The sequence below is a fragment of the Dipteris shenzhenensis genome, chromosome 24, assembly GCF_047967505.1.
Source record: "Dipteris shenzhenensis isolate YYH24624 ecotype China chromosome 24, Dip_SZ_1.0, whole genome shotgun sequence".
In the NCBI taxonomy this organism is placed as follows: domain Eukaryota; kingdom Viridiplantae; phylum Streptophyta; class Polypodiopsida; order Gleicheniales; family Dipteridaceae; genus Dipteris; species Dipteris shenzhenensis.
The window spans coordinates 22,322,236-22,348,938 of record NC_141619.1 but is presented as its reverse complement, the minus strand read 5'-3'; the positions used below and the strand labels follow the sequence as shown (position 1 = coordinate 22,348,938).

The 26,703-nt window shown below is 40.5% G+C and overlaps 1 protein-coding gene across 2 annotated transcripts in view; it reads left to right on the top strand.

Moving 5' to 3' along the window:
• The window catches only part of LOC147886370 (Homeodomain-like superfamily protein), a 41,732-nt gene extending 32,049 nt beyond the window's left edge, over positions 1 to 9,683 (top strand). The window contains exons 10-11 of one of the 2 annotated variants that reach the window (XM_087395691.1): positions 6,391 to 6,506; positions 9,252 to 9,683. In XM_087395691.1, the coding sequence (XP_087251817.1) occupies positions 6,391 to 6,506; positions 9,252 to 9,539 (404 nt within the window). In that variant the 3' untranslated portion in view covers positions 9,540 to 9,683. Of the gene's footprint in view, positions 1 to 6,390; positions 6,507 to 9,251 lie in introns of those variants that run through there. The other variant, XR_015543330.1, reaches the window with a different exon arrangement.
• The last annotated feature ends 17,020 nt before the right edge of the window (positions 9,684 to 26,703 follow it).

Genomic DNA, 26,703 nt, shown 5'->3' with positions numbered 1-26,703 from the left:
TACTCTGCTGCGTGGGCTGAGAAAAGAGCAGCCCATGCTCTTGCAGTTTCTACTCCTACTGCTGCCATGCAGAATGCAGAGTTATGGCATGCCAGATAACAATGTGCATTGGATGAATGCCATACACGATGAATTGCAGTCCATTCAGAAAAATCAGACTTGGGATGTCGTAGACTTGCCACCAGGTAAACATGCCATCGGTACACGATGGGTTTTCAAGGTGAAACGGAAGCCAGATGGCTCCATTGACAGATACAAGGCAAGGCTGGTTGCCAAAGGCTATGCTCAGAAAAAGGGCATAGATTATGAGGAGACTTTTGCTCCTACATCCCGGATGACCACCATCCGATCTGTTATTGCAATGGCTGCACATTTTGAGTGAATGTTCATTAGTTGGACATTAAAAAAGCCTTCCTAAATGGAGACTTGTTGGAAGAGGTTTATGTCAAACAACCTCTAGGCTTTGAAATTTCAGGAAATGCACTTCAGGTATGCAAGCTGAATAAAGCTTTGTATGGGCTGAAACAGGCCCCTCGTGCATGGTATGCCAAGATTCATGTCTTTTTGACTAGCAAGGGGCTGCACAATTGTCCTACTGAGAGCACCCTCTACATCAAGAAGGATGGGGGGGGAATTTTAGTCATCATTCTTTATGTCGATGACTTACTGCTCAGAGGGTCCAATGAAGATAATATTGCAATTTCAAAGCTGATTTGCAGACCAACTTTGACATGTCAGATTTGGGGCTGCTTCACTTTTATTTGGGGATCCAGTTCTCTCAAGAGAGACGTGGCACTGTTATGTCTTAGTCCAAGTATGTGCAGAAACTCTTGGACAGATTTAACATGCATGATTGTAAGCCCATAGCCACTCCCATGGAGTCGGGGCTGAAACTCACAATGCATGATGCAGGAGAATCAGTTGATGCCACATTTTACAGTCAGGCTGTTGGATGCCTCATTTATGTCTGCAACACTAGACCTGATATTCAGTTTGCAGTATCTCCGGTGAGCAAGTATATGCACAGCCCAAAAACTATGCATTGGCAGGCAGTTAAGCGCATTTTTCGTTATTTGCAGGGCACGAAGTCTTTTGGCTTGTTATTTCCTAGGGGGGGTGACTTGCAGATGCATGCCTACAGTGATTCAGATTGGGCTGGTGATTATGACACTAGGTAGTCCACTAGTGGCAATTGTTTCTTTTTGGATAAAGCTTGCATTTCCTGGCTGAGCAAGAAACAATCTACAGTGGCTACCTCATCATGTGAAGCTGAGTACAGGGCAGCTTTCACAGCAACAGTTGAATGTGTCTGGCTGCGTCGTCTATTTGCTGATCTTCATCTGTCATTGGAGGGTCCTTCTCCAATTCTCACTGATAGTCAGAGTGCCATTGCAGTGGCAAAGAATCCAATGTTTCATGCTCGCACGAAGCACATTGAGGTTCACTATCACTACGTCAGAGAGAAGTTGCATGTAGGAGTATGATCTTTGTGTCCACACATGACAATGTTGCAGATATTTTCACCAAAGCACTTCCACGTGAAAAGTTTGAGGCATTTCGCAGTGCCTTGAACTTATATCCGTTTGGTGATTAATCATCCTTGTACATGACATTGGCAATGTAGGGGGGTGTTAGAATTATAGATATAATTCAGCAGTGGCTAATGTAATTTAATAAGCTAGTTAGGGGCACTTTTCCCTCTTTAAGAGGTTTTTTTTCCTAACCGTAGTTAGTCCACTAACTATGGTTAGTGACTACTAAGGTTTTGACAAAACCTTATCTCACTCCTTCAGTTGTATCACTCTTACAATCATCTATTTGCAACTAAGCTTTCAGCTCTCTCTCTCTCCTGTTTTCAGTTCTCACCTTTGCTCTCTCTCTCCCGATTGAAGGATCAAGAAGCGAGTGGAAGAGAGCAAGAACAAGACCACAAGAGTGGTGGGTGTGAATCAAGAAGTGAGGGCACACCACAACCCTCAAGAATATATTAGGATAGACACTTGGGTGGAACCGGTTGGGAGTGAACCGTGTTTACACTGTAACTGTAACATAAAGTGTACATGAGGTGGCACAGGGCCTTAACCCCAACAACCTCCCACCTGAAGGCAATGTGCCTCAAAAATTACATCAAGTACATATAAAATGTACAAGGCCAAAACATGAGACATGGCCTATCCAACACCCATCAGTGCCCTGCAATGTGCAAACCGCTCTGCTGGCAAGTTCTTGGTAAAAAGATCCACAGGGTTATCATCAGTATGGATCTTGACAAGTTCTAACAACTTGTCATCCAATACCTCACTAATAAAGTGGTACTTAACATCAATGTGCTTGGTCTTCTGATGAAAGACCGGATTCTTTGCCAACATAATAGCACTCTGGCTATCACAATGCAAAGAAGGAATATCCCCTGAAAAACCCAAGTCTCCCACCAGACGTGAAAGCCATATGGCCTCCTTGCAAGCCTCAGTGGCTGCAATATACTCTGCCTTAGTGGTAGACAATGCTGTGCATCTCTGTAACCTGGATATCCATGAAATATCACCACCTGTGAAAGTAAACACGTAGCCCGTGGTGGACTTACGGTTGTCTGCATAATCTGAATTTGTGTATCCATGCACTTCTGCATCTTGCTTGCCAAAGCATATGCACACATCTTGAGACCCCTTAAGGTATCTCAATATACCCTTAATTGCCTCCCAATGCCTCTTACCGGGGTTAGCCATATACCTACTCACCACTCCCACTGCAAAAGCAATATCTGGTCTAGTAGCAGCCATGGCATACATCAGACTGCCACATGCAGAAGCATAAGGAACCTTGGCCATTTGAGCCCTTTCATCATCTGACTGAGGGCTGTCCTCTTGGCTGAGTTTCAAATATGGTGGCAAGGGTGTGCTCAAAGCCTTCCCCTTCTCCATATTGAACCTCTCCAGGACTTTGCCAATGTACTCTTTTTGTGAAAGATAGAGTAAACCCTTTGACCTGTTCCTCACAATCCGCATACCAAGAATGTGATTTGCATCACCAAGATCCTTCATGTCGAAGGTTTTGTGCAGTCCTGCCTTCAAAGCATTCATATCAATAGATGACCTCCCAGCAATAAGCATATCATCCACATAAAGAATGAGTATAAGAAGACTACCATCTCTTGCCTTCTTAGTGTAGAGACAATGATCATGATCAGACCGTCTGAATCCTTGTGCTTTCATGAAAGCATCAAACTTGTGATACCACTCTCTGGGTGCCTGCTTGAGCCCATAAAGACTCTTCTGCAATTTGCATACAAGCCCTTCTTTCCCCTTGACTTGATATTTCTCTGGTTGCTGCATATAAATATCCTCGTGAAGGTCTCCATGAAGGAAAGCCGTCTTCACGTCCATTTGGACAAGATCCATGTGCTAACAAGCAACCAAAGCTAAAACAGTCCTCAATGTAGTCATCTTGACTACAGGAGAAAAGATTTCATCAAAATCAACTCCCTTTTCCTGCTTGAACCCCTTAGCAACTAATCTTGCTTTGTACTTGGGCTTAGCATCCCCTGGAGTGATCTTCAACCTATAAACCCACTTGCATGGTAGGACTTTCTGGCCTGCAGGCAACTGCACTAGATTCCATGTCTGATTCTTCTGAAGAGATTTCATCTCTGAAACCATGGCTTTCTGCCAATTCTTTGCGTCCTCCCTCTTCATGGCTTCTTTAAAGCTCGAGGGTTCACCACAATCTGTCACCATGATGTAATCATCAAGTGCATTCACCCCTGGAACAAACCTGTCAGGCATTCGGGACACTCTGGTGCTCCGCCTAACCCAACCATCTTGATTAGGTGGCTGATTTGCTTGCTATTCCTGCATATTTTGGGGCTGTAAAGCCTGCTCTGGAAGCACATCTTGCTGAATTTCAGGCTGCATTTGTGGCTCTTAGACCCATATCTTCCTGGATGCATCATCAATAAAAGTGACAAAATACTTGGCACCGCCTAAAGAAAGGTTGGGCATTTCACATACATCTGTATGTACCAAAGTTAGGACTTCCTGCCTAACATTTCCAGCCTTTTTATGGGCTGATTGCTTATGTTTGCCATAAATACAATGATCACATGCTGAAAAATCAGAAAAATTAAGTCTCGGCAAGTAACCCAAAGAAGACACTACTTTCATTCCTTTCTGGCTCATATGGCCCAACCGGCTATGCCACAATGAAGTGTGTGGCTGCTCGGTCACATGGATTACATTAGCATCAACACCCTCAACATACAATGGATACAAGGTGCCTGATTTGCAGCCCTTGGCCACAACCATATTTCCCTTAAGCACCTTCCACATAGAATGACCAAATTGGGTGAGATACCCTGCATCATCAAGCTGCCCAGTGGATATCAAGCTCTTCCTGAGCTGTGGCACATGTCTCACATTGTGCAATACAAATTCAGAACCATTTGGGAATTTTAGATGCACATCCCCAATGCCAACAATGTCATAGGCATAATCATTCCCAAGTTTCACGCATCCTGTCTTCCCTGCATCATACGAAGCAAACCACTGCTCATGAGGAGTAACACGATAGGATGCACTTGAGTCTAATAGCCAATCCTGTGCATACGAGCCATCATTGGCTACAAGAAAAGAACTATCACCAGAGGCAATGTGACCAAATGTCACACAATCCAACTGCCCACTTGACCAAATGTCAAGTGTACCTGCGAACCACGACTGAAATACCTCGAAGAAGGATGTTCCCACACGCGAGATGATGTTCCCACGAGTGGAAATAGGTTGCCCACACGCTGAATGTGTTTCCCACACTCGAGAGCTCAAGAAATGAGCAAAACAGGGTTGTTTTTAGCAAGGTCACGAAAGAAGTCGAAGAAGAAGGAACGGGCAGCTTTCTCAAGTCTTTTTGAGCCGAAACACGACCCACGAAGGGCATAGAACAGCGGCACACGACCCCACGAAAAAAGGACGCGTAGGGCAGTCTGAAAAACGCGGCCCGGAAATCTCGACGGATTTTTAGGGATGGCCCGGATTTTTAGAGATGGTCCGTACAGCGTGCACGAAGATCGAGGAAGTTTGCCCGTCAAGTTTGGAACTGAAACGAGCGAGAAATGGGCTGAAACGCGCGAGAAACGGGCTGGGACGAAGTCGGGGCAGCAAACGGGAAACTTCTGGGCTGAGGGTGAGGACGCGGGATGGAGATGATGAGCCAAAGCTTTGATACCAGTTGAAGGATCAAGAAGCGAGTGGAAGAGAGCAAGAACAAGACCACGAGAGTGGTGGGTGTGAATCAAGAAGTGAGGGCACACCACAACCCTCAAGAATATATTAGGATAGACACTTGGGTGGAACCGGTTCGGAGTGAACCGTGTTCACACTGTAACTGTAACATAAAGTGTACATGAGGTGGCACAGGGCCTTAACCCCAACACCGATCTCACAGCTCTTGGTAGGGTCTAGCTGTAGACCCCACACCCTGATATCACTTATGTATCCTAAGTGAATGCTCTTGTGTCGGATGGCTTGATGAATGAAAGTCGTTAGGCATCTCTGATTTGGGTAGGACAAGAAACTAGAGTCCGAAGCCATCCCTGAAGAGACATTGATAGGGACCTTGGATCTTATAGTATACAAGGCATCTGAAATGAAATGCTTCTACATACAGTACAGATGCGACCCTCTTTGGGTATGCCCTCAGCCTGTCAATTTTCCTGCCCCAAGCATGCTATGTTAGAAGTCTGCTGTTTTTATCATTCTAAACTTCATTTTGTCTTGTGGCTATTTAATAATTCAAGTACTTAATCAAACCATTTACAAAGAGTCGTGCTTCATCAAGCATGCTTTTGACATAATATGTTCTATGCATTGGCTTGGATACATAGAGTGCAGGATCAGAACACGGTTGCTGGCTCTCCCATTTCCATGCCCTTGATCCACCCATCATATAGCATCAACTGGAGCAATGGCAATATGACAATGCTGCTGGACCCTTCTCTTACTTAAGGACTGTAAATTCACATTTGAGTATTGTTCTTCTTAGGGAAAACATTATGAAGTTTCTAAAGTTTGTGTGAAATGAACAGAATATTGTTTCATAATCTATGTGCTTGTGAAAGCTGCTGACCATTAAAGGAATTCGACATTTACGTGGGGCCTTTGTGAAAACTCTCCTTGGATTGGCGTTCTGATTTCTTCTTCCCTTCATTGTTAATGGAAAACAATGAAAGCTCTCCTTGGATGGGCGTTCTGATTTCTTCTTCCCTTCATTGGCTTTCTGATAGAGAGCATGTTTGGAAAACAAGGATTTGGCAGCTTTGTAATTTGAATCATGGCCTTGTAAAATGTGCTTCCTAAAGAGGGTGACTTGTCCTTTTGACTACCCCTGTAACCTTGGCAGAAAATGCACAGTTTATGGAGGTCATAAATCGACTGAATCTTCTTCCAGATGAAGCATGTGATATTGCGGAGCATCAGCATGGTTCAGACCCAGCAGAAACATCATCAATTAGAGAGGTATGATATATTGTATATACTAAGTTTCCATTTATGGCAAATGCTGCAAACTTTTTTAACACTTAGGCTTTCTCAGGTTTTCCTTTTACAAGCTCTATATTCTGAGTTTACTAAGGTGTTTGCTCTCATTATGGATTTTATGTCATTGCTAATTGTTGAGTATAACCATCATCTGTTTTACATTGAGTCTTATCCTATGGCATGCTGTGGGGATTATATTGTTTTTTGCTTTTAGCCAATGTCTAGCCGCTTGGCTAGGCTCTTCTGATCGTGTATTGGTTTGTACACGAAAAGATCTTGAGAAATCTACAGCTTGGAGACAATTTCCCTTAGTGATTGAGAAGGTTGAAAGATTAGTGGCAGGGAGCTCATCTGGAGGATTTTGCTTTTCAATGTTGAGAGGAAATATATCTGCATTTGGAAAGCTTGTGGTGAATGTTGGAGTGAAACGGAAGTAGATAGTTGGAAGAAATGGGAGAAAACTAGCTGTGAGATTGTAGCGAGCATCACTACTGGGCACATTTGAAGAGCTAGATGCACTTAGGCTATTGATGGCACCCAAGTCCACCGAACTCATGTGAGAACAAGGGAGAGTAGAGATCAAGAGTGTGAGCAAGAGTGAGAGCTGAATAATTGAATAGAAGAACTGAAGTATAAGTGAGAGTGAGGGGTTTTCTCTAAGTGACAAAACCCTTATCCTATCCAGTAACCGTAGTTAGGGACTATCAGTGAGAATTGGAGATGGACCCTTCAATAAGAGACGAAGATCAGCAACCAAATGACGCAGCCAAACACATTCAACTGTCGCTGTGAAAGCTGCCTTGAACTCAGCTTCACACGAGGAAGTAGCCGTTGTAGATTGCTTCTTGCTAAGCTAAGAAATGTAAGCTTTGCCCAAAAAGAAACAATTACCACTAGTGGATTGCCTGGTATCATAGTCTCCAGCCCAATCTGAATCACTGTAAGCATGCATGTGCAAGTCACCCCCCTTGGGAAACATCAAGCCATAAGACTTTGTGCCTTGCAAATAACGGAATATGCGTTTTACAGCCCGCCAATGTGTAGTCTTTGGGCTGTGTATATACCTGCTCTCCTTAGATACTGCATATTGAATATCGGGCCTTGTATTGCACAAATAAATGAGGCATCCAACAGTTTGGGCCCTGGCTGTAAAGTGTGACATCCACGGATTCACCTGCATCATACGTAGTAAGCTTCAGCCCCGGCTCCATGGGAGTGGCTATAGGTTTACAATCATGCATGTTGAATCTATCCAAGAGCTTTTGCACATACTTGGATTGAGACATAATGATGCCACGCTTGTTTTGTATGAAATGGATCCCCAAATAGAAATTTAACATGCCCAAATCTGTCATGTCAAATTCAACTTTCAACTCAGCTTTGAAATCTGCAATTATTTTCTCATTTGACCCTGTGAGCAAGCAGCATGTCATCTACATAAAGAATGATGACCAAAATATGCCCCCCATCCTTCTTGATGTAGAGGGTGCTTTCCGTGGGACTATTATGTAACCCCTTGCCAGGTCACATATTGTCCTCCAAAATTTCACACGTCTGAATTTCTCCACCTTGAATTTCACCAAATGTTCTAGGTCTAGATTTAACCTTGTAAGATGGAAGCCACTGCCGCTTTACAATCTTTTGAAGTTTGGGTAAGAAATCATGGGAAAATAGTGAAGCACAGTAAAAGCCATGACAGCTTTTAATATAGACAAGCTCAGACATAACGAATTGCATCCGGTGTGTTTTAACTATGCCTTTGACTTTTGTTTAACCTTTATCTTTAGTGCTAGCCTTTGTCACGGCTGAGTCTGCCCTTCACTTCCGGAGTGTTGACAGAAACTCAAAGTACGAAGATGTTTGTATAAATGGATGCTCAAGTATGTGTGGGTGTGTGGTTTTGTATGTTTATATTGTGGTCTACACCCATTGTGAGCGCTAGTGACGTCAGTGGGAATGTCATAGTAGCTAGTCTTCAACCTTATGATTGACTATACTGAATGTGTGTGTGTTTTTAGAGGATGAGTTTGGGGAGGTTCCTGGATTCATCTAGATATATGCCTTTGCATTTTGAAATCTTTTTTGCATAAAAGGACTAATACAATAGTTGGATAGTTGTTAAAAGAGGCTACCTATGATGCCCGTTGTCTCAATGATGTGTGTAAAATGCTCTTACTAGCCATACTGCAAGAAAAACTGAATCACAGATTTGTTTTTGCTGAAGTGCACCAGCAATACATACGTATCATTGAGATACTAACAAGGCACGTACAACTCAGTGCTCACCTCTTTCAAGGGTCCATACATCACTCATTACCCTTATTGCTGCTCATGATCTATGATGCAGCAACAATTCGTTCTTGTGGGTTGATTCTGGAATTTTCTGTTTGTGGCACATCATCTAGTACAGTGTCTTCCATGACAGGAGTTGCTACAGCAAGCAGACTTTATTTTCTCTGACAAGATAGGGATTTTGGTTTTCAGATTAATAACAATTTCTTGATCTTGCAAAAACCAAAAGCTAATCTTTGAAGGGGAATGGGATGTTACGTCCTAAAGGAAAGGCATGTTGTTGCATTATTTCATCTCTTGCATGCCTTTTGATGTTTTTTGGATTAACAAATGATGCGAGTGTGCTTTTGAATTGGTGATAAAACTCCATTTTGTTGAGAGAGAGAGAGAGAGAGAGAGAGACTTATGGTAATGTTTGGATGACTTGACCAGGGCTTAGAACACAATACCGCTGCATTGTTGGAGGTGCCATTGTTGGCAGTGGGAAGAGAAGAAACAGATGGATTGAAAGTGGATGAATCCATATCAAAAAATAGGAAGGAGGAGGAGAACATGAATGATATTAGCAACCAAAAGAATGATATCGAAGGTGTTGGGCCTCCAACCGCAGTTGATAGTCCAAAGAAGGAACCGTCTCCTCCTCAGATGAAGTCGTCATTTTCATATCAAACTAAAAGCTCCAAACCATCCAGATCTCTCTTTAGCTATCAGCGTATTTGATTTATTTGCTCTATGGGTTTCTCGCATTGAATTCTGTTCTTGGCCTAAGGAATGATAGCAGCACAAGGAAGGCTTCCTCTCATGTTTCTGCAGGCTCTAATATTGGCATTTTTTGGGATAAAATATGTCTGCATTCGTTATCTGTTGATGTGAGATGGGGCTTGTGAAGGGGGGGGGGGGGGGAGATTGGGGTTTTTCTAACTCGGGTTTTTCTATGCAGTGCTATGCAATTTTTCAAGTTCCTGATTCTGATTTGGATGATTTTGAACTGCAAAATTTGTAGGTGTTTTGGTCTTGCTTCAGTTTGAAAGTATTTGGATAGCTTCTGCCATACCAGACCATGGAAGTTAGGAGCCAGTATTAGCATGGTATGCTGCTGTGATTTTTACCACTTGCTGTCATAAGGCCAATTGATTCAAAATGTCTATTTCCTTCAATTAATCTATGTTACCACTTAGCCGTTGTATGGCTTGTAGACCAGTCACCAGCTAGGACAGTTGGTCCTAGTCTTGGTTAACCAGCTTGACTTTGGGGCCATATAGTGGCCACACTTGTACTTTCTTCATTATCTATTTGCAAGACCCTTTGTTTCCTTCAACTGTTGTTTTCTCTCTTGCATTCCACTTGCATTCCATTGCTTCCCATACCCAACAGTGGTATCAGAGAAAGTTCTGTTACTCCTACCTGCCTGCGCCCGTGCTCATTGCTCCTCCCACCTTCCTTTCAAGGAATCAAACAGGACGGGTGAAGACAGGAGCTGACTCGATGCATGATGAAGTAAAGGGTGGGAGTCGCTTCTGTTTGTATGCTTCAGGCATTGGTGGAGGGTTTGGTCATACCTCTCAAAATGTGGCCATACTGCTTCTGATATATCCTTTGCTACCCGCACTCTTGTGTCTAGTAGCGTAACTCTTGTCTACTGTTGCGCGAAGCAGCTGTTGCACTTGCAGTTCCAAACCAACGGTCAGGCATTTCTAATTTGCATTTGTGCTTTCAATAGTTCCTCTTCAGTACCATTTGCAGGAGTTTCGGCTAGTAGAACTTCTCTCATGGAAATCAAAGCCTTTTGTCGTCTAGCTCGCGACAATGCAGGTTGTACAGATCCCTTGTAAAACTGTGCCTTTGTCCGTATAACTGCAGGGACAGCCGTACATCTGACAAGCTCTGTACTCGTTCGTGCAATCACTCATTTGTACAATCTGTTAGATTTTTTCCATATAATTTGTACATTTTTCAGTTCAGCTTTCATTTTGGACAGGTTTGATAAGTTTGAGGCTTTTCCAATTTCCCCAAGAAATTAGGGCTTTTGGCATTGGGCTGGAGTTTTACAGTAGAAAAGGCATTTGGTAGCTTTTCCGGTAATTTTCCACTGTCTGAGTAAGAATTTCAGACGTGCTATGTTTAGCAGTCTTATTTGAGGCACGTGACAATTTATTGTAGATATTGCATGCTAGTACTGTGACATTGAGCAGAAATTTCAATTTGTCCTCTTCTTTGGCATACTTTCCTTTTTTGGAAATTTGGTCTTTTGTAGGATTAATACTTGCAGTTATCCCCTTTGCCATTGGAGTTCGATTTCAGGTCACTTTTGAGCAGATTTGAAGGCTGGAGAAGCATTTACAGAGCAACTCTATGCTTTTGATGCAGACATTTGTAGATTATTGCAGGATAGCCTAGCACTTTATTGGGCATTCACATTTATAGAGCTTTTGTTGTTTTTTGGGTTGACATATGAGTCATATTTGTAGGGCTTTTTTTTTCTTTTTGAAATTTTCATTTGCAATGGCAAACCACTGGTCATGCTGCTAAGGACAAACTTGATGGTACCAACTACCTAGTGCCCTACCTATTGCTATCCAATTATTTTTGGGGTATTGTAACTGGAGTAGAGAGTAGACTTGTCTCTCTCGAGAATAAGCACGTGCTACCACCACATCCACTACAAGTGGTTATTGCTGTCACTGCCAGCCTCTCACACCCAAACAGATACGTTGGGATCAGAGAGATCCATAGGCCCATGTAGTGATTGTTATGAATAGCAATAGGGTTGTCATACCTCGCATTTGGTCTTGTAAGGCAATCAAGGTTGCATGGGATACTTTGGCTGGTCTATATATCGGGTTCGTAACGAGGCTTGAGTTACTTGTTTGCATAGGCAATTGGATTGGTATTAAGATGAACGAACGAACCCACCTGAATGCTATTCTCACACAAGACAAGGATTTTAGAAAGTAACTCATCAATGTTGATGAGATTGTCCCGAATTCACAAGTAATGCCCATGATACTTAATGCGCTCCTTGACTCATACTTGGCATTTGCTACGACATTGAAGCTCGTGGCCACAGGTAATCCCAACTACTATTCTTTTGATAAGCTTGTTTTCCTACTCCTATAGGCTGCAATAAAATCTAATGCCATTGTTGAATCTGTGAATTTGAACTTACGGCATGAGAGATTGGTGTATCTGAACTTCAATAGTTTGGTGAAGATCCATTCAAGGGACATGGTGGTTGATCTCCTACCCAAGTTGCTTATTGGGAAAAAAGCATTGGTTCCCATTTTCAAAAGATGGGACCATTGGTACGTCCAAGCTAATACACTTGGTACATGGTGATGTGTGCGAACCGATGTGGACAGTATCACTTAGGAGCCAGTTATGCTATTCTACTTTTGTATATGACTTTACCAGGTGTACTTGGATTTATCTCATGAAATGTAAGTTGGATTTCTTCTCTTGCTTCAAGCACTTTCTTGTCTTACAAGAGAATGACAGTGGGGAGAAACTCCTAATTCTCCGTGCTGACAAGGGGTGGATACTTATAACGGGAGTTTCTTGATTTTTTAGCAGATCAGGGTATCATATATTAGTGCACATTGCCACACTCCACAACAAAATGGACATTTAAATAGAACATCTACAAAAATGGGCAGGTGCATGCTTAAGGGGAAGTCTTCGCCCAATAAATTTTGGTTGGATGTTGTTATGTATGTCAATCATGTGCACAACCCAGTATTCACTCGAGCATGAAGACCATGGTCCCTTATGAAGCATGGGTAGGTTGCAAGCTTGTAATTTTTCACATGAGTGCGTTTGGATCTCTTGCATATGTACATCTATTCTCTCAACTGAGGTAAAAGTTGGATGATAAGGCAATCAAATGCATTTTCATTGGCTACATCTTAGAGAGTAAGGATGTCCCATTTGATGCCACTATTTATTAGTAGGTTGTGGGCTTTCTTATTTACTTATGTCAGACCCGGTTTGATTTACAATAAATTAAGCGTGTGCATGCACAAGCCTAGCACATAGCACTCGTAGGCAGTGAAGGCACACATCTGTTAAAATCAACTATGAGTGAGTCTTTCGTTACTTGAAGGTCACATAGCATTTGGGACTATTCTATAGTGGTCATTCTTCATTGGAATCTCATGCATTCACGGACAGTGATTAGGCATGTTGTTATAATACGAGGGTGTCTCACAATGACAACTGTTTCATGCTTGGCTCTTCATGCATTTCTTGGTTCAACAAGAGTAGCATACAATTTTCACTTGAGTTGTGCAGTTGAGTATAGGATAACCTTCTCACCATTGTAGAATGTGTGTGGCTTCATAAGTTACTTGTAGATCTTGATGTCAACTAGATCTTCTCTATGATATCTAACCGATTGCCAGAGTGCTTTAGTTGTCATTCATGCTTGTACCAAGCACTTTGAAGTGCACTATTATTATGTTCAAGAGCGCTTGTCAGTTGAAGATACAACTATACTTAGCAGACCTCTTCACAAAGGCTCTACCATGATCTAAGTTTGAGGCTTTTCAACATGCCTTACACTTGGCACTATTCATTACGTGATGTTGATCTCCATGTATTATCATAGGTTGCTATATCCATCTTGGATGAGTATGTTCAACTATGATATAGATTCCAGCTATACCTGAGATGTATCCAGGATCATTCATTGATACCATGGAGGGGTTTTGTTAGCACTTAGCAATGGCATGGTCTTGTAGGCTAGTTAGGACATTTGGTTCTAGTCTTGGTCGACTAGTTGACTTTGTGGTCCTATAGTGGCCACACTTGTACTTTCTTCATTATCCATTTGCAAGTACTTTTTGTTTCCTTCAGTTGTTCTTTGCTCTCCCCACCCAACTTCAGATGGTGTACTTGTGATTTGCTCTTCATTTTTCCCTCTTCATAAGGTCAATGTGAGACAACTTTGTGGAATTCGTTGGCATATAACTATGAAGAACACACACACACACACACACACACTCTCTCTCTCTCTCTCTCTCTCTCTCTACTATGCACTCGCTCTTACCCTCTCTCTCAAGTCCCTCGCTTGCTTGTCTATTGTCCCTCGCCTTTTCTCTCGCGTCCCTTGCCTTTGCTCTCTAGTCACTTGCCTCAGCTCCCTAACCACTACTTGAGCTTTTGCATACCCCGCCTCAGCTTCCTACTACCTAGCCTCATCTCCTTGCACCCTTGCTTTGGTTCCCCACCCCCTACATCAACTCTTACAACCCTTTGACTTTGATCTCTCACCTTGTCTTAGTGCCTCCACCATCTGCTTCTCTACGTCTCCATCACCATTTTGCAATTTTCTTTTCGAGATCACACTTTGAGAGGGACCTCCATGACAAGGTTGAGACCTCACCCTATGCATTCCTACATCCAAACATCATGCATTTACCTAGCCATAGGGAAGTCTTATTTGTTGGGGACTTCAACGCTAGGGCGGTAGTGCGACAAGTACTGGTTGATTTTCGAGATCATTCTATTTTACTAGTTGGTATTGATCTACAAGAAGTAGGCATATATTGAGTCTCCGCATACAGACGAGTCTTGGTCACCTCATATGAGCTCTCTTTCGTGAACATCGATAGGATGACCTTATCATTTACAATGGTTTGGACTGATGGCCTCCTCGGGTCAGCAGTTCACCTGCTGTACACAGAGGATGACTACAAAGAAAAGAAGGATCCTTAGTACAAGAGCATAAGGGCCGAAGCTACTTCTCTCTAGCGTAGTTGACCACCTCATGGGATCCCCTACCTTCCCCCCACAACAATTGACTTCTCCATCTCTCCACCACCATATGGAGGTGATCTCACTTATCTTTTCTTTAGTGTATCCATCCCGTACCACATGACACACACCATGACACTTTTTACACATACCACATATCAAACCTCCAGCACGACTTTCCTCCCTACACATAGATCTCGAGGACACTTTTGTTCTAGAGGATCGAGTTTCTTTGATTACCTACTCCCTCCATGAGGATATCCTGCATGCTTTTGCACATACCACTTGCTCTACTCGACCACTTTCTCTCAATTGATCCCCTTGCAATAGGTGGTACGATGATGAGTGTAAGACTAAGCATCATCTTCCAAGTGAGATGGAAACATTATGCGAGTATTGTCATTTGATCCCTTGAAAGAATCATTCATTTGTTTCCCATAACAAGAAGTTATTGAATATCAAGTTTAGGAACAACTCCAAGGACAGTAGCAAATGTTCCTTGAATGATGAGCCCCCTCCTCTCACCAATGCCAAAATTTGGCACTCTTATGCACACACACTATGGCATTCCCCACCCGTTTCTACCTAACCTCTTACATCTACCTCATCCCACATCATGTACATTGTTTCACCAAGGGTATAGGTGGCGTCAGACATGCAGCTCTAAAGCTACATAACGGTTGAGCCAAAGACCATGAGGAAATACATATTAAATATATTGCAGATGGACTAAGTACTATGGCCCTGATCTTGGCAAAACCTTTGAATGAAGTTGTTTGCACTTGTTTTCTAGATACTTTGACCCTTAATGCCATCACAAAACAAGAGGTCCCATGAGCCCGGAAAACTATAGGACCATTATGATTGGGCATATCATGTTCGAGATCTATGCCTCAATATTCGATACAACATCATGTATCGCATCGCATGTTCAGATATGAGCTTGAGTGGAGAGGCTTAGGCTCTCTTTATTGGCATGAATGATCCTCAATAAGTTGTCAGTTCCACACGATATCTTTTTGGGGCACCTTGACCTATCTTGATGCAACATTTCATGTGATCACATACCTCCACTGAGATAGGGATTTTGGTTCCTCAACCTCAGATCGATGGAGGTTACCATGGTTGGCCTTATCCCATCCATGACATTGGCAACTAAGGGTAATAAAAAATATTGGTATCACATACATGCAAATGGTTTGTAAGCCTAGGAGTCTACATGGGCAGATTACCACCCTTTCAGTATAGCCTTGGGGCGCCCTCTATTCCACTCACCTATCACAAGGCTAACTAGGTCATTCGGGAGGATCTCATACAACTACTCACATACATGACCTCGTTAGCCCCTAGTGAGCTTGTTGTGAGGCTCAACTTCTCCAGAGAACACTACCTGTGGATGTGAGAGGGCTTCATTGACCCACAAAAATACACAAGTATCCATCTCCCCTACTCTTTGAGGACTTCCATTGATGAGTTCCTAGCTCCTTGCCTCGATTACACATTGAGACTAAACGGGTTGAGGGCATACCTAGAGAGAGCCAATCTGCACCCTATGTGATCTACAAGAGATTCATTCAAAGGAGCACTCTTTTTCAAATGCCTTGTGTATTATGAGATCCAACTCCATCACCAATGTCTTTTTAGAGATGGATTTGAACCCCTCTCCAGCCTCTTAGTTCATTGGATTCAAGATATGTAGCAGTCTTCATTCTAAGGCTCTAGGACATAGAAACAAACTACTCGAGAAACATAGGTGAGATTAGGAGGCTCAGTCAAACTCCACCTACAGTGTAATCATTGAGTTTTTCCAATTGGATAGCATAGACCAACAATCTTTCAAAAGATGGTGTAACCAGGGTTCAGAGTGAGAGAGACAATAGGCCTGTTAGTGTGTTGATGTAAAGATGAGGACACAAATTAGGGGGGGGGACCCCATCTCGCCCAGGGTCACCGGGCCCCAAATTGTCAAATGGGCCACCCATTGTCCCACATCATTTTATGATAGATTTCCTCTATTCTTCTAGAGCATGTTGCCTTAATGGATTTTTTGGAGTCAATCTCTCTCTCTCTCTCTCTCTCTCTCTCTCTCTCTCTCTCTCAATTTGTAGGTTTGTAGGTTTAGTTTGCAAAGTTTAGTTCAGTTGGCAACTCTCAATTGAGTTCAATTAAGTCCAAGCTAGTTAGCAGGCACAATTACATCACCCCCTAGGTTGTGTTCACTCCCTGGCCCAACCAGAGGTTAAGTGCATCATTTGGGTAGTGAATCTATGCCAACATGGAGCCTCCCAAGTTGAAGTCGCTTGCTCCCTCAAGCAAGCCCTCATATTTAGCCATTGCAATGTCATCGACATCAATGACATCCACCTCCTATGTGAGTTCTTTGAGACAAAGGATCATCTTACACCCATACGAGCAAATTTATTAGTTGCAACAAAGAAATCAAAGATAGCTTGCAGCCCTTGGTAGAAAAGTAAAGGATATGGAGAGTAATGGAAAGAAAGAAATTATTGTAAAGGTCAGACACAAATGTGATGCATCCCCACCAACACCGGTACTTGTCTCCACGGTTCAAGATATAGTCACCAATCAAGTGAGTTCAATCAAGCAAGTAATGGTTGTTGATTCTAGCAACAAAGTGAATGGAGCAGACCTTTATGTGGAAGTAAAAGAGAAGGAAACTAGAGCACCCAATAAGATGATATTATGCATTGGGGGATTGAAAAATGGCTGCCTTCATGATGATGAAGAAAAAGACAGATGACATAATCGTATGCCTTAAGAAGGAAATACCACAAGTTGAATGGGACAAAAATGACATGCAATATCAATCAAAATGACACACAAGCACACTTCAAATGGAAGTCAGCAAGAGTTAAGATCCTCAAACAGACACATAAATTTGAAGGGTACAAAGATTTGGATATCCGAGGAGCTCACTCTGATCTAGCTCAAACAAAGAAACTATGAACTAATCAAAGAAAAGAAAGCACACAAAGTAGACAAATGGCCAGTTTATCATGATGGGCAAGCCTTGATTAAGGAATTCAAATCCAAGCCCAAAGACTCTTTGTATTAAACTCATGTTTTAACAGCCACCTTATGATAGAAAACCATTGTAGCTATGCCCTAAATAACTTGGGAGGAGCTAGCTCTTTGCATTCCCCCAACTCTCTTTGTATTCAGATGTAGTAAGTGTTTGTACTTTGTCTCATAGACCCATGAGGTCTTCTGTAGACATTAATAGATCTTTCTTTCTTCTTTCTCTCTCTCTATTTTGTTATAATTCACTAATCATGTACTTCGCTGATCACATAGGGATGATGGGGAGATATTGGATGTTTAGAAAATGCAACTTCTGGATTGATAAATGTTTATCTATTTGCAAGTGTTAATTTAGTGTGCTCAAGAACATGACGATCTTCATTTTTCAATGGAATTAAAAAGACTTTAGTTATTTTAGAAGCCACAACACAAAATATAAAGAAATGTATTCTAAATTTATCCTAACACTGTAAGTTAGATGAAGTTGGCATAGGGAATTGGTATTTTGCATCCATGTGTAGATAGCATCTTATATTTATAATTTAAAGTACACATGGAGGGAGAAAGAACCCATACCTGTAATGATTAGGGAAAATTAAAGCCGTTTTAGTTTGATGAGAATATTGCTTCTTGTTTTGTAGTCACATTTGATAGTGTAGTTGCTTCTTGTTTTGTAGTCACATTTGATAGGCCATTTGCACAATGATTTTTTGGTGAGAGATAATGAATACAAAGGTATGATAGCTTGATAAAAATAAATTGTACTTCTTAAGAAATAGGTTTGGACTTTTCTCAACCTTTTGCTACAATAGGTTAGGGATGCAACACAACCTATTGCTCAAATCAAGATATTTTACAAATTATTGCTTGTAATTTAGGGTTTAGCTAGGGTTTAGTATATAGGGTCTAGGGTTCATAGTTTAGGGTCTAGGGTTTAAGGTCTAGATTCTAGGGTCTAGGCTCTAGGGTCAAGGGTCAATGGTTAAGGTTTTAGGGTATAGGATTTTGGGTTTATAGTTTAGGGTTTAGGGCCTAAGTTTACTATCTCGGGTGAAGGGTGTAGAAACTAGAATCTAGGGTCTAGGGTCTAGGGTCTATGGTTCAGGGTTTAGGATCTAGGGTCTAAAGTTAAGGGTTTAGGGTTTCGAGTCTAAGGTCTAGAGCTTAGGGTTTAGAGTCTAAGGTATAAGTTTAGGGTTTAAGATCTAGGGTTTAGAGTCTAGGGTCTAGGACTTAGGATTTAAGCTTTGAGATTTCATAGATACACTTTATAAACATATGAGCAAAAGTCTCACACATTTGAAATATGCATAATTTGGCCGTGCACATTATTATTACATAAATAAGAATATAATTTTGAATAGAGTGATAGAGTCATGATGCCTAAGGAATTAATTTAAGAGATTGTCTCGTTGAATAGGTATGATGAATTCATAGAGTGAATTGACTTATGGAACATTGAAGCAAACCACAAGCATAATTTTAACTAGTTAGTAGATCATGGTTCCATTAAAGGAAACCATACTTAGAGTACTTATTATTAGATAGTATACTATGGGGAAAATCTATTATAGAACGCTATGAGCATGATGTTGTACATTAAGGAATAAATGTATGTAAACTTGCAAAAATATCCATTTGTGAGTTGAAGTTATTAGTTTATCTATTCATCCATAAACCTACTTGATACTAATATGAACCTCATTTTTCCTTTAACATGCAATGATTATTTACAGGATTAATAAAAGAGCTAACTAAAGTGAGAGAAGTCCAACACTAATTATTAGTTACTTCATGAATTACTTTATGCTTTTGTACATACTCCTTAGTTTATGAATCAGTAACTATATTCTCCAATTACTTTATGATTTTCATATTGTTTGATTCTTAATTTATTATTTTAAGTTTATTGTTTAACTTTATTTTTTAATACTAAAAGATGAGAGTATTTATTAGTTACATCATTCACTACTTCTTGAATTACATACTCATTAGTTTATGATTCACTAATATTCTTCAATTAGTTTCAAAAAAAATTTGTTTAACTTTATTTTTAAATAAAAATAATCTTTACATTGATATTTTTAAATTAATTCAAGTTATAGTTTATATATTTTTACACATTGGTTTTTATTCATTCTTATTTAAAGTTTTTATGTTATATTATTCAAAATATTGTATTAATAATTTGTAAAATTTACTACCTTAATAGAGTTTTAAAGTTTTTTTTTCCACACTCGCCCACCCCTAGTGGGGCCAATACTTGGGGCCTGTGTTTCTTTGATTTTACATCCAAGTATTTTATGTCGATAATTTATACTTTTTAGAATAACCTCTATGAGCTCAATAAACTCATTGTCATAAGTTTGGCGAGTTTTGTTGGGAAACACAACTCAAGTGCCAGAGGAATCGAACAAAGGAATTCTTTGCCTGCTTGTCTATCAACGACATAGCAAGAGCACCTCCAAAGAGCCCGTGGATCAATATCTCTTGTCTTTCTATTCACATATTTCATCCCATATAATTTCTATACTCTCTCTTGTAAGAGTACTATGCCACCGTGGATTGTCAATGTAGGAGAGAGAGAGAGAGAGAGAGAGAGAGAGAGAGAGAGAGAGTTGCTTGCCTGCTAGTTTCTTTAGTCGATCAAGTAAGTGGATTTCCACAAAGTTAATAAAGTCATGCTAGAGAGATTTTAGGCAAGCTAAGAGTGGTGGGTTTGCAAGCTCTAAAGAGTTTGCAACAGAAACCTAACTGTTTGCATCACTCTAAGAACTATAACAATTGTAAGTGCACTCCAATTTTGTTTAACAATTGTTGTTAACCATCTGTTTCACTCACCCAATATATTAAAATGTAGTGGAGTTTTAAAATATTAACACATGCACATTCAAAACCATTTCCTAAAAGCTTCACACAACCACTTCCTAAAGGTTGCACACAACTGGTTAAAAGTGTACCACCTTATCATGTGTATATCTTGTAGGGGTCTAATATCTTTTGTTTGTTGATTCTCATCCAACATTTTCTCTATGTCATCCCTAACCATGTGTAGGATGTAATGGGGCCCCTCCCCTATAAAAGTAGTCAATTGTTTCTCTTACATCCTTATAACTGAGCTCTATAATAAAACGGGTACCATTGAAGGTACATCCATGATATTATCTTTTATTGCATTCCCAATCTACCATCTATCACCACTTATAAGCACATTTTTAGTGCCTCCATGCATTGGTTTGGTAAGCATCAATATTGCATTTACTACCTCTGTAACATTGTTGTGCACAATTGATATTTCCTTAGATAGTCCATTAGATATATTTAAAACTCTAAAACTTACGGATTTACATCCCTTGAGGTAGTTACAAGCTTTGGTGTTACCTTGGAAGATGTATAAGTTCAAGATGACATGGCCTATTGCATTCATGAAACATATGGCAATCATTCAATTGCTTAGCTTTAGGATCAAGCATTTCACATAATAGTAGCCTTTCTTGGCCAAGACTATCATCACATCGCCCCCTTTTGGCCAATACCTTGCCTGGCATTTGGTCTCATCACATAGCCCAAATTGGCTGCAATTGTTTATGGCATTTTTGGTAAGATGAGGAGATGCAATCACGTAAGGTGGGATTATTTGTACTACAAGGTGCCCCAAACCCACACATTTTGGGGTGAGGGTGATCAGTTGAGCCCTAAATGTTGTGCTACGAGCTCCACAACCTAAACACAACTCTTGCCCTCTAAAATGACTAGCTAGAACTAAGAGATTCACAATAGTTGAGGAGTTTTGACCACTTCGCAAAAGTAGAGGAGTGTAGTACAAACAAGCTAGGTTTTTGCCATGAACTTGAGGATGTGAACATCTAAAGGGCTTTGACCACTTTGCAAAATCAAGGGGGTGTAACACAAACAAGCTAGGTTTCTACCATGAACTTGGGCATGTGAGCATCCAAAGAATTATGTTGCACTTGGGGATGCTAGTGCCCTCTCAATATCAAGACACATGTTTTATCTAGAAGCCCACCAAGTTGCACATTTTTTACTTGTCATTCAAGTTGATTAATATCCCTTGCTTGTTGGTTATTAGACCATACATTAAATGAGATACGGTCCTATCTATTCATTCCATTTATAGTTTTCCAAGTCTTGTGTAGTCAAGAGTTTCATGTTCATTAGCTACCAATCCTTAACCAATCCTTAACCAACCCTAGAGTTTCATGTTCATTAGCTACCAATCCTTAACCAACCCTAGAGTTTCATGTTCATTAGCTACCAGTCAAGAGTCTTGTGTAGTCAAGAGTTTCATGTTCATTAGCTACCAATCCTTAACCAACCCTAGGGCTTGGGCAACTAAAGTGCACTCTAGAGTTATGATATCATACTTCTTTTAATCTCTTGTAACCAAGGGAATCTGAGCTCTTGAAGGAACGAAGATCCCCTTTGATCTTTGAATATCATTATTATGTAGCTTGTTAGCTAGATACATATTCATCCTAGCAATTGGCAGACTTTGGTTCTACCCCTCTTGGAAAATCTAATCATGCACATCTAGCTCAAGTCCTAGCTTCTAGTACCATGTTGGAATACAAAATGGAAAATGAACCATCCATGAGAACTCATAATCCTACTTCAAATGTGTACACATGCATGTGAATGTAAACCACCCTTAGATAGGGATAAACAACAAGATATGGTACAACCAATATCTAACTAAGAATGTCCAAAGATAGACCCAAAATAGATACAAAATATGGATTACACTATGTGGACAACAAGGTGTTCTTTACTAGTGTTGGAACTGAGGCCACAGTCCAATCTACTACTTGATCCTTTTTCTATTGGCTTCTCAATTGGAGGTCTTCAAAATCCTCTTTGTGAATACCCTTTCTACCTTATATGATTTGCTCATGGCTAAGGGTTTCTTCTTCTACTAGTTCCTTACTTGCACCTTCTTGTTGCCTTTGATCCTCCTTTTCTTGTGATTGGATGCACAACTAGATGCTAGATTTTCTAGCTAATCTTGAGCTCTAATCTTGAGCTCACTAGAACCTATATCTAGACCTTCTCTAGTGCACGAATGAACTTTTGAGACTAGAATAGACTAGATTCTTAGATTCTTTGCCTTTGTTGCTACTTTTCACTACCCTATATAGTGTCTGAGCATGCACTTTTGAGGGACTATTTTATAGCCTATGATGGACTATACTAACTACCATGGTGGTTACTTCTCTACTACTCCTTACATCCTTATGGGCTATACTAACTACCATGGTGGTTACTTCTTCTGCTACATCTTACATCCTACTATTGCCTTTAATCATCCGCTTGTGTGTAAATGCCTTAGCACTTGTTGAAACCTATCTCTACCTTTCCTAGTATAGAGATGCATTTTAACTTCTGGGATTCTCTTCCCTTATTATTACTCTTCATTGTTCTCTCTAGTGTCCTGGCATGCACATTTCATGGATTATTTTACAATGGGTTGGACTATGAAATGGCCCACAAACTAGTTGATCCAATTTGAAACAAACTGATTGGCATTTGATCTATCAACCAATTTATTGGTTGGTTTTACCGAGTGGTTTGGTAAAGATGTCTGCAACATTCTCTTTGCTTTGAAAGTTACATTCATTTGAAAGGAGATAGGTTTTCATATTTTAGTGTATTTTTTATTTTACCCCCCCCATCCAAAAGACCCCCCCCCTTGGGCCTCACATATTATGAAAAATATGTACAAATTTTAAAATCTTGCCTATTTTTCAAGGTATATACCTTATATTTTGTGGGAGGGGGGACATGAAATTTTCATATTTTTCCCTTGCATGTTTGAATTTTTTAAAGGAAATCCATGCATATTATTTATGGACCTTGTCCCCCCATACCCTGGATTTTGGACAAGGGTAGTAGCATATTACATATTGAGTTGGCGCCCCAGGGTGTGGGTAGGAGGTGAGGGAGTGGGACCCCCTGTACTCGACGCTCCTTGGCTGATATATAAGAGATCCGATGAGCTACCTGTAGTATTTGTCATTGACTATAGGCTTTTCTGAATCTTTAATAAGTTTCAAACTTTGTTCCATGGGAGTGGTTGCAATCTTGCATATGAAACTTCTTCAGGAGACTATCAACATATTTGAGCTGTCTCATGAAGGTGCTATGTCAATCGCTCTAGAACTCAATTCTAAGACAATAGTGCATAAGTCCAAGATCTTTCATGTCAAACTATGCAGATAAGTCTTGTTTCAATTTCTTGATGAAGCTATCCTTGCTTCCGGTCATAATCATATCATCTACGTACAAAACTGCAACAGTGATGTCTTCCCCTTGAACTTTGTAGTAGAGAGTATGATCTACATTGGACTTCATGTATCCTAGATCATCAAAATACATGTCGATTTTGCTGTACCAACTTCTGGGTGCTTGCTTTAAGCATGTAGACTTCCTCGTCTAGGTAACCATTGAGAAATGCATTCTTGACATCGAGCTGATACACATTATATCTGCTGAGTGTCGCTAGTGATATCAAGAACCGTATGGAATCCATCTTTGCTACTAGAGCATAAGTCTCATCATAGTCCTGACCATATTGATGTGCAAATCCTTTTGCATCTAGTCTGGATTTGTATCTTTGAATGCTTCCATCTGGATTGTACTTGACTTTGTATACTAATTTGTTTGCTATGGCTAGTGGAAGGTCGTATAATTCCCAAGCATTATTCTTTTACAAAACAACCATTTCTTCATTCATAGCAATTTGCCATTCTGGCTTGTCAACTGCATCTTCAAAGTACACTGGCTCTTCTATAGCCATGATGGTAATCATACGAGAATAGTTGGTGGTTTTAACCTGAATTGCTTTACCTTTCTAAGCATATGTCAATCTACCAGGTGGTCTGCTTTCCCCAGTAAATTGTTTAAGTTGCTGTGGTTCTTCTCGGGGTGTTTCTAGCAATTCTTTCTCTTCTTCATCAACCTTTTTTGTAGATGATTGAGTAATCGGTGCGTCTATCTCCTGTGTATTTGAGGTTTTCCATCAAAGATTACATCTTTAGAGATAATGACCTTGTGGTTGATGGGATCATACAACCTGTATGCTTTGATTTCTTCATTGTAGCCAACCATGATGTATTTGTGTGACTTCACATCCAATTTCCCGCAATGATCGTCATGTGGGCATATGCTATGTAACCAAATATGCGAAGATGCCCAATGCATGGCTTGTGTCCAGTGAATGTTTCATAAGGTGCCATACCCTGTCTCGGTTTAGTAGGAAGTTGATTAAGCAAGTAGTTTGCAATGGCTATTGCTTCTGCCCAAAATTGATTTGGAAGATGCTTCTCACTAAGCATTGCTCTAGCACTGTCTGCTACAGTACCATTCTTTCTTTTAGCTCTTGCATTCTGCTGAGGAGTATCTGCACAACTGAATTGTCTTCGAATGCCATGACTTATGCAAAAGTTCATGAATGTTGAAGACATGTATTCACCGCCTCTATCTGATCTCATGACTTTGATCTTTCTGCCTGTCTGATTTTCTACCATGGCTTTGAATTCTTGAAATCTGAAAAAGACTGCAGATTTCTCTTTCAGAAAGTAAACCCAACAACATCTACTGTAGTCGTCAATGAAAGTCAAGTAGTAAAGTGAACCATTGATGCTGCGGGTCTGGGCATAACCCCATACATCTATATGTATTAAATCAAGAATACCTCGTGCTCGAGAGGTACTTTTGCCGATGTTGGTTTGCTTTTGTTTGCCAAAGCAGCATGCTTTGCAAACTTTTCCAAGAAATTATAGCTTAGGAATCCCAATTTCCATATTCTGATTCATGAGATCTATCAAGCTCTTGAAATTGACATGTCCATATCTTTTGTGCCATTTTGCGGATAGTAGCATTTGTTGCGGTTGAGCTGACATGGCATGCAAATCTAGTAATGTAGCTAGCATTCTGAACAAGCGTCCTTCCTTGAATCTTTTTCCTACTAGCTAAAATCCTCTGGATTTGTCTTTGATAGTGCATTCATCTCCGTCGAAGGTGGCTCGGTCGTTGTGTTTCGTCATTTGACCTATTGACAAGAGGTTCTTGTTGAGCTTCGGAACATAGAGTACATCTTTCACTAATTCTTTCGTACCAGTGAAATTGTTCATAAGGATAATGCTTGTCCCTTGAACTGGATTTGGTGTATTATCTGCTGTGTAGATGACATTCTTTTGACCTTCTAATGGTTTAATCCCTGTGAACCATTCTTGATGCTTTGTTATATGAGATGATGCACCAAGAATCTTGATTTGCTTGGTCGACTTGATAGCTTAAATCCTCTTTTGAATTGCAATCAGTGTTTAGATACACTGTATCAGTCTTTTGCATTTCCTCATTTGCAAGAAACATATTCCCATGTTCATTTGCATAATGACCGTGACTAGAATGTCCACCACGATGATTTCCTCTTCCGTGGAAATTCCATCGATTGTTGCTGGATTGACCGCCTTGGTCGTACTGCTTAATGAAAGTTTTTAACTCACAATCCCCACTTCCAAACACATATAGAGCATATTAACCTATGCACAAGCAGAGGTCAAGTGGCCACTCAAAGCCAAAACAATTGGGTAGATTTAATTTGGTGCTACAACGACTATTAATGTAAATATAAAGGTCGTGGGTGATACAAATAAGTGTCTTGTTTCTTTTTTCCATGGGGCATAACAACCTTAAAATGAGACCAAAATAGATGGCCGACTTGTCACTATGGAGCCACATTTTCTACTCAACCTATGCAACTCAATAGGTATGTCCTATTTAGGATGTGATATGTCACTAGCAACAAATTCATGCACCACATTATTACATGCACCACATTATTAACCTTGATACGAGTGCAAGCTGACACCTTTTTCACAATGTTACACAATCATAGGTTAATTGGCCTCCTTGGGCCAAAACATATGGCTGAAAGTAAATTTTGGTACCAGAATGATTCTAAGTGCAAATGCAAAAGTTGTTGATGATATCAAAAAAGTCTGTGTGTTCATATGGACAAACAGACACACACTTTTTTTTAGTAATATCCAGTGCATATATTTATATGATC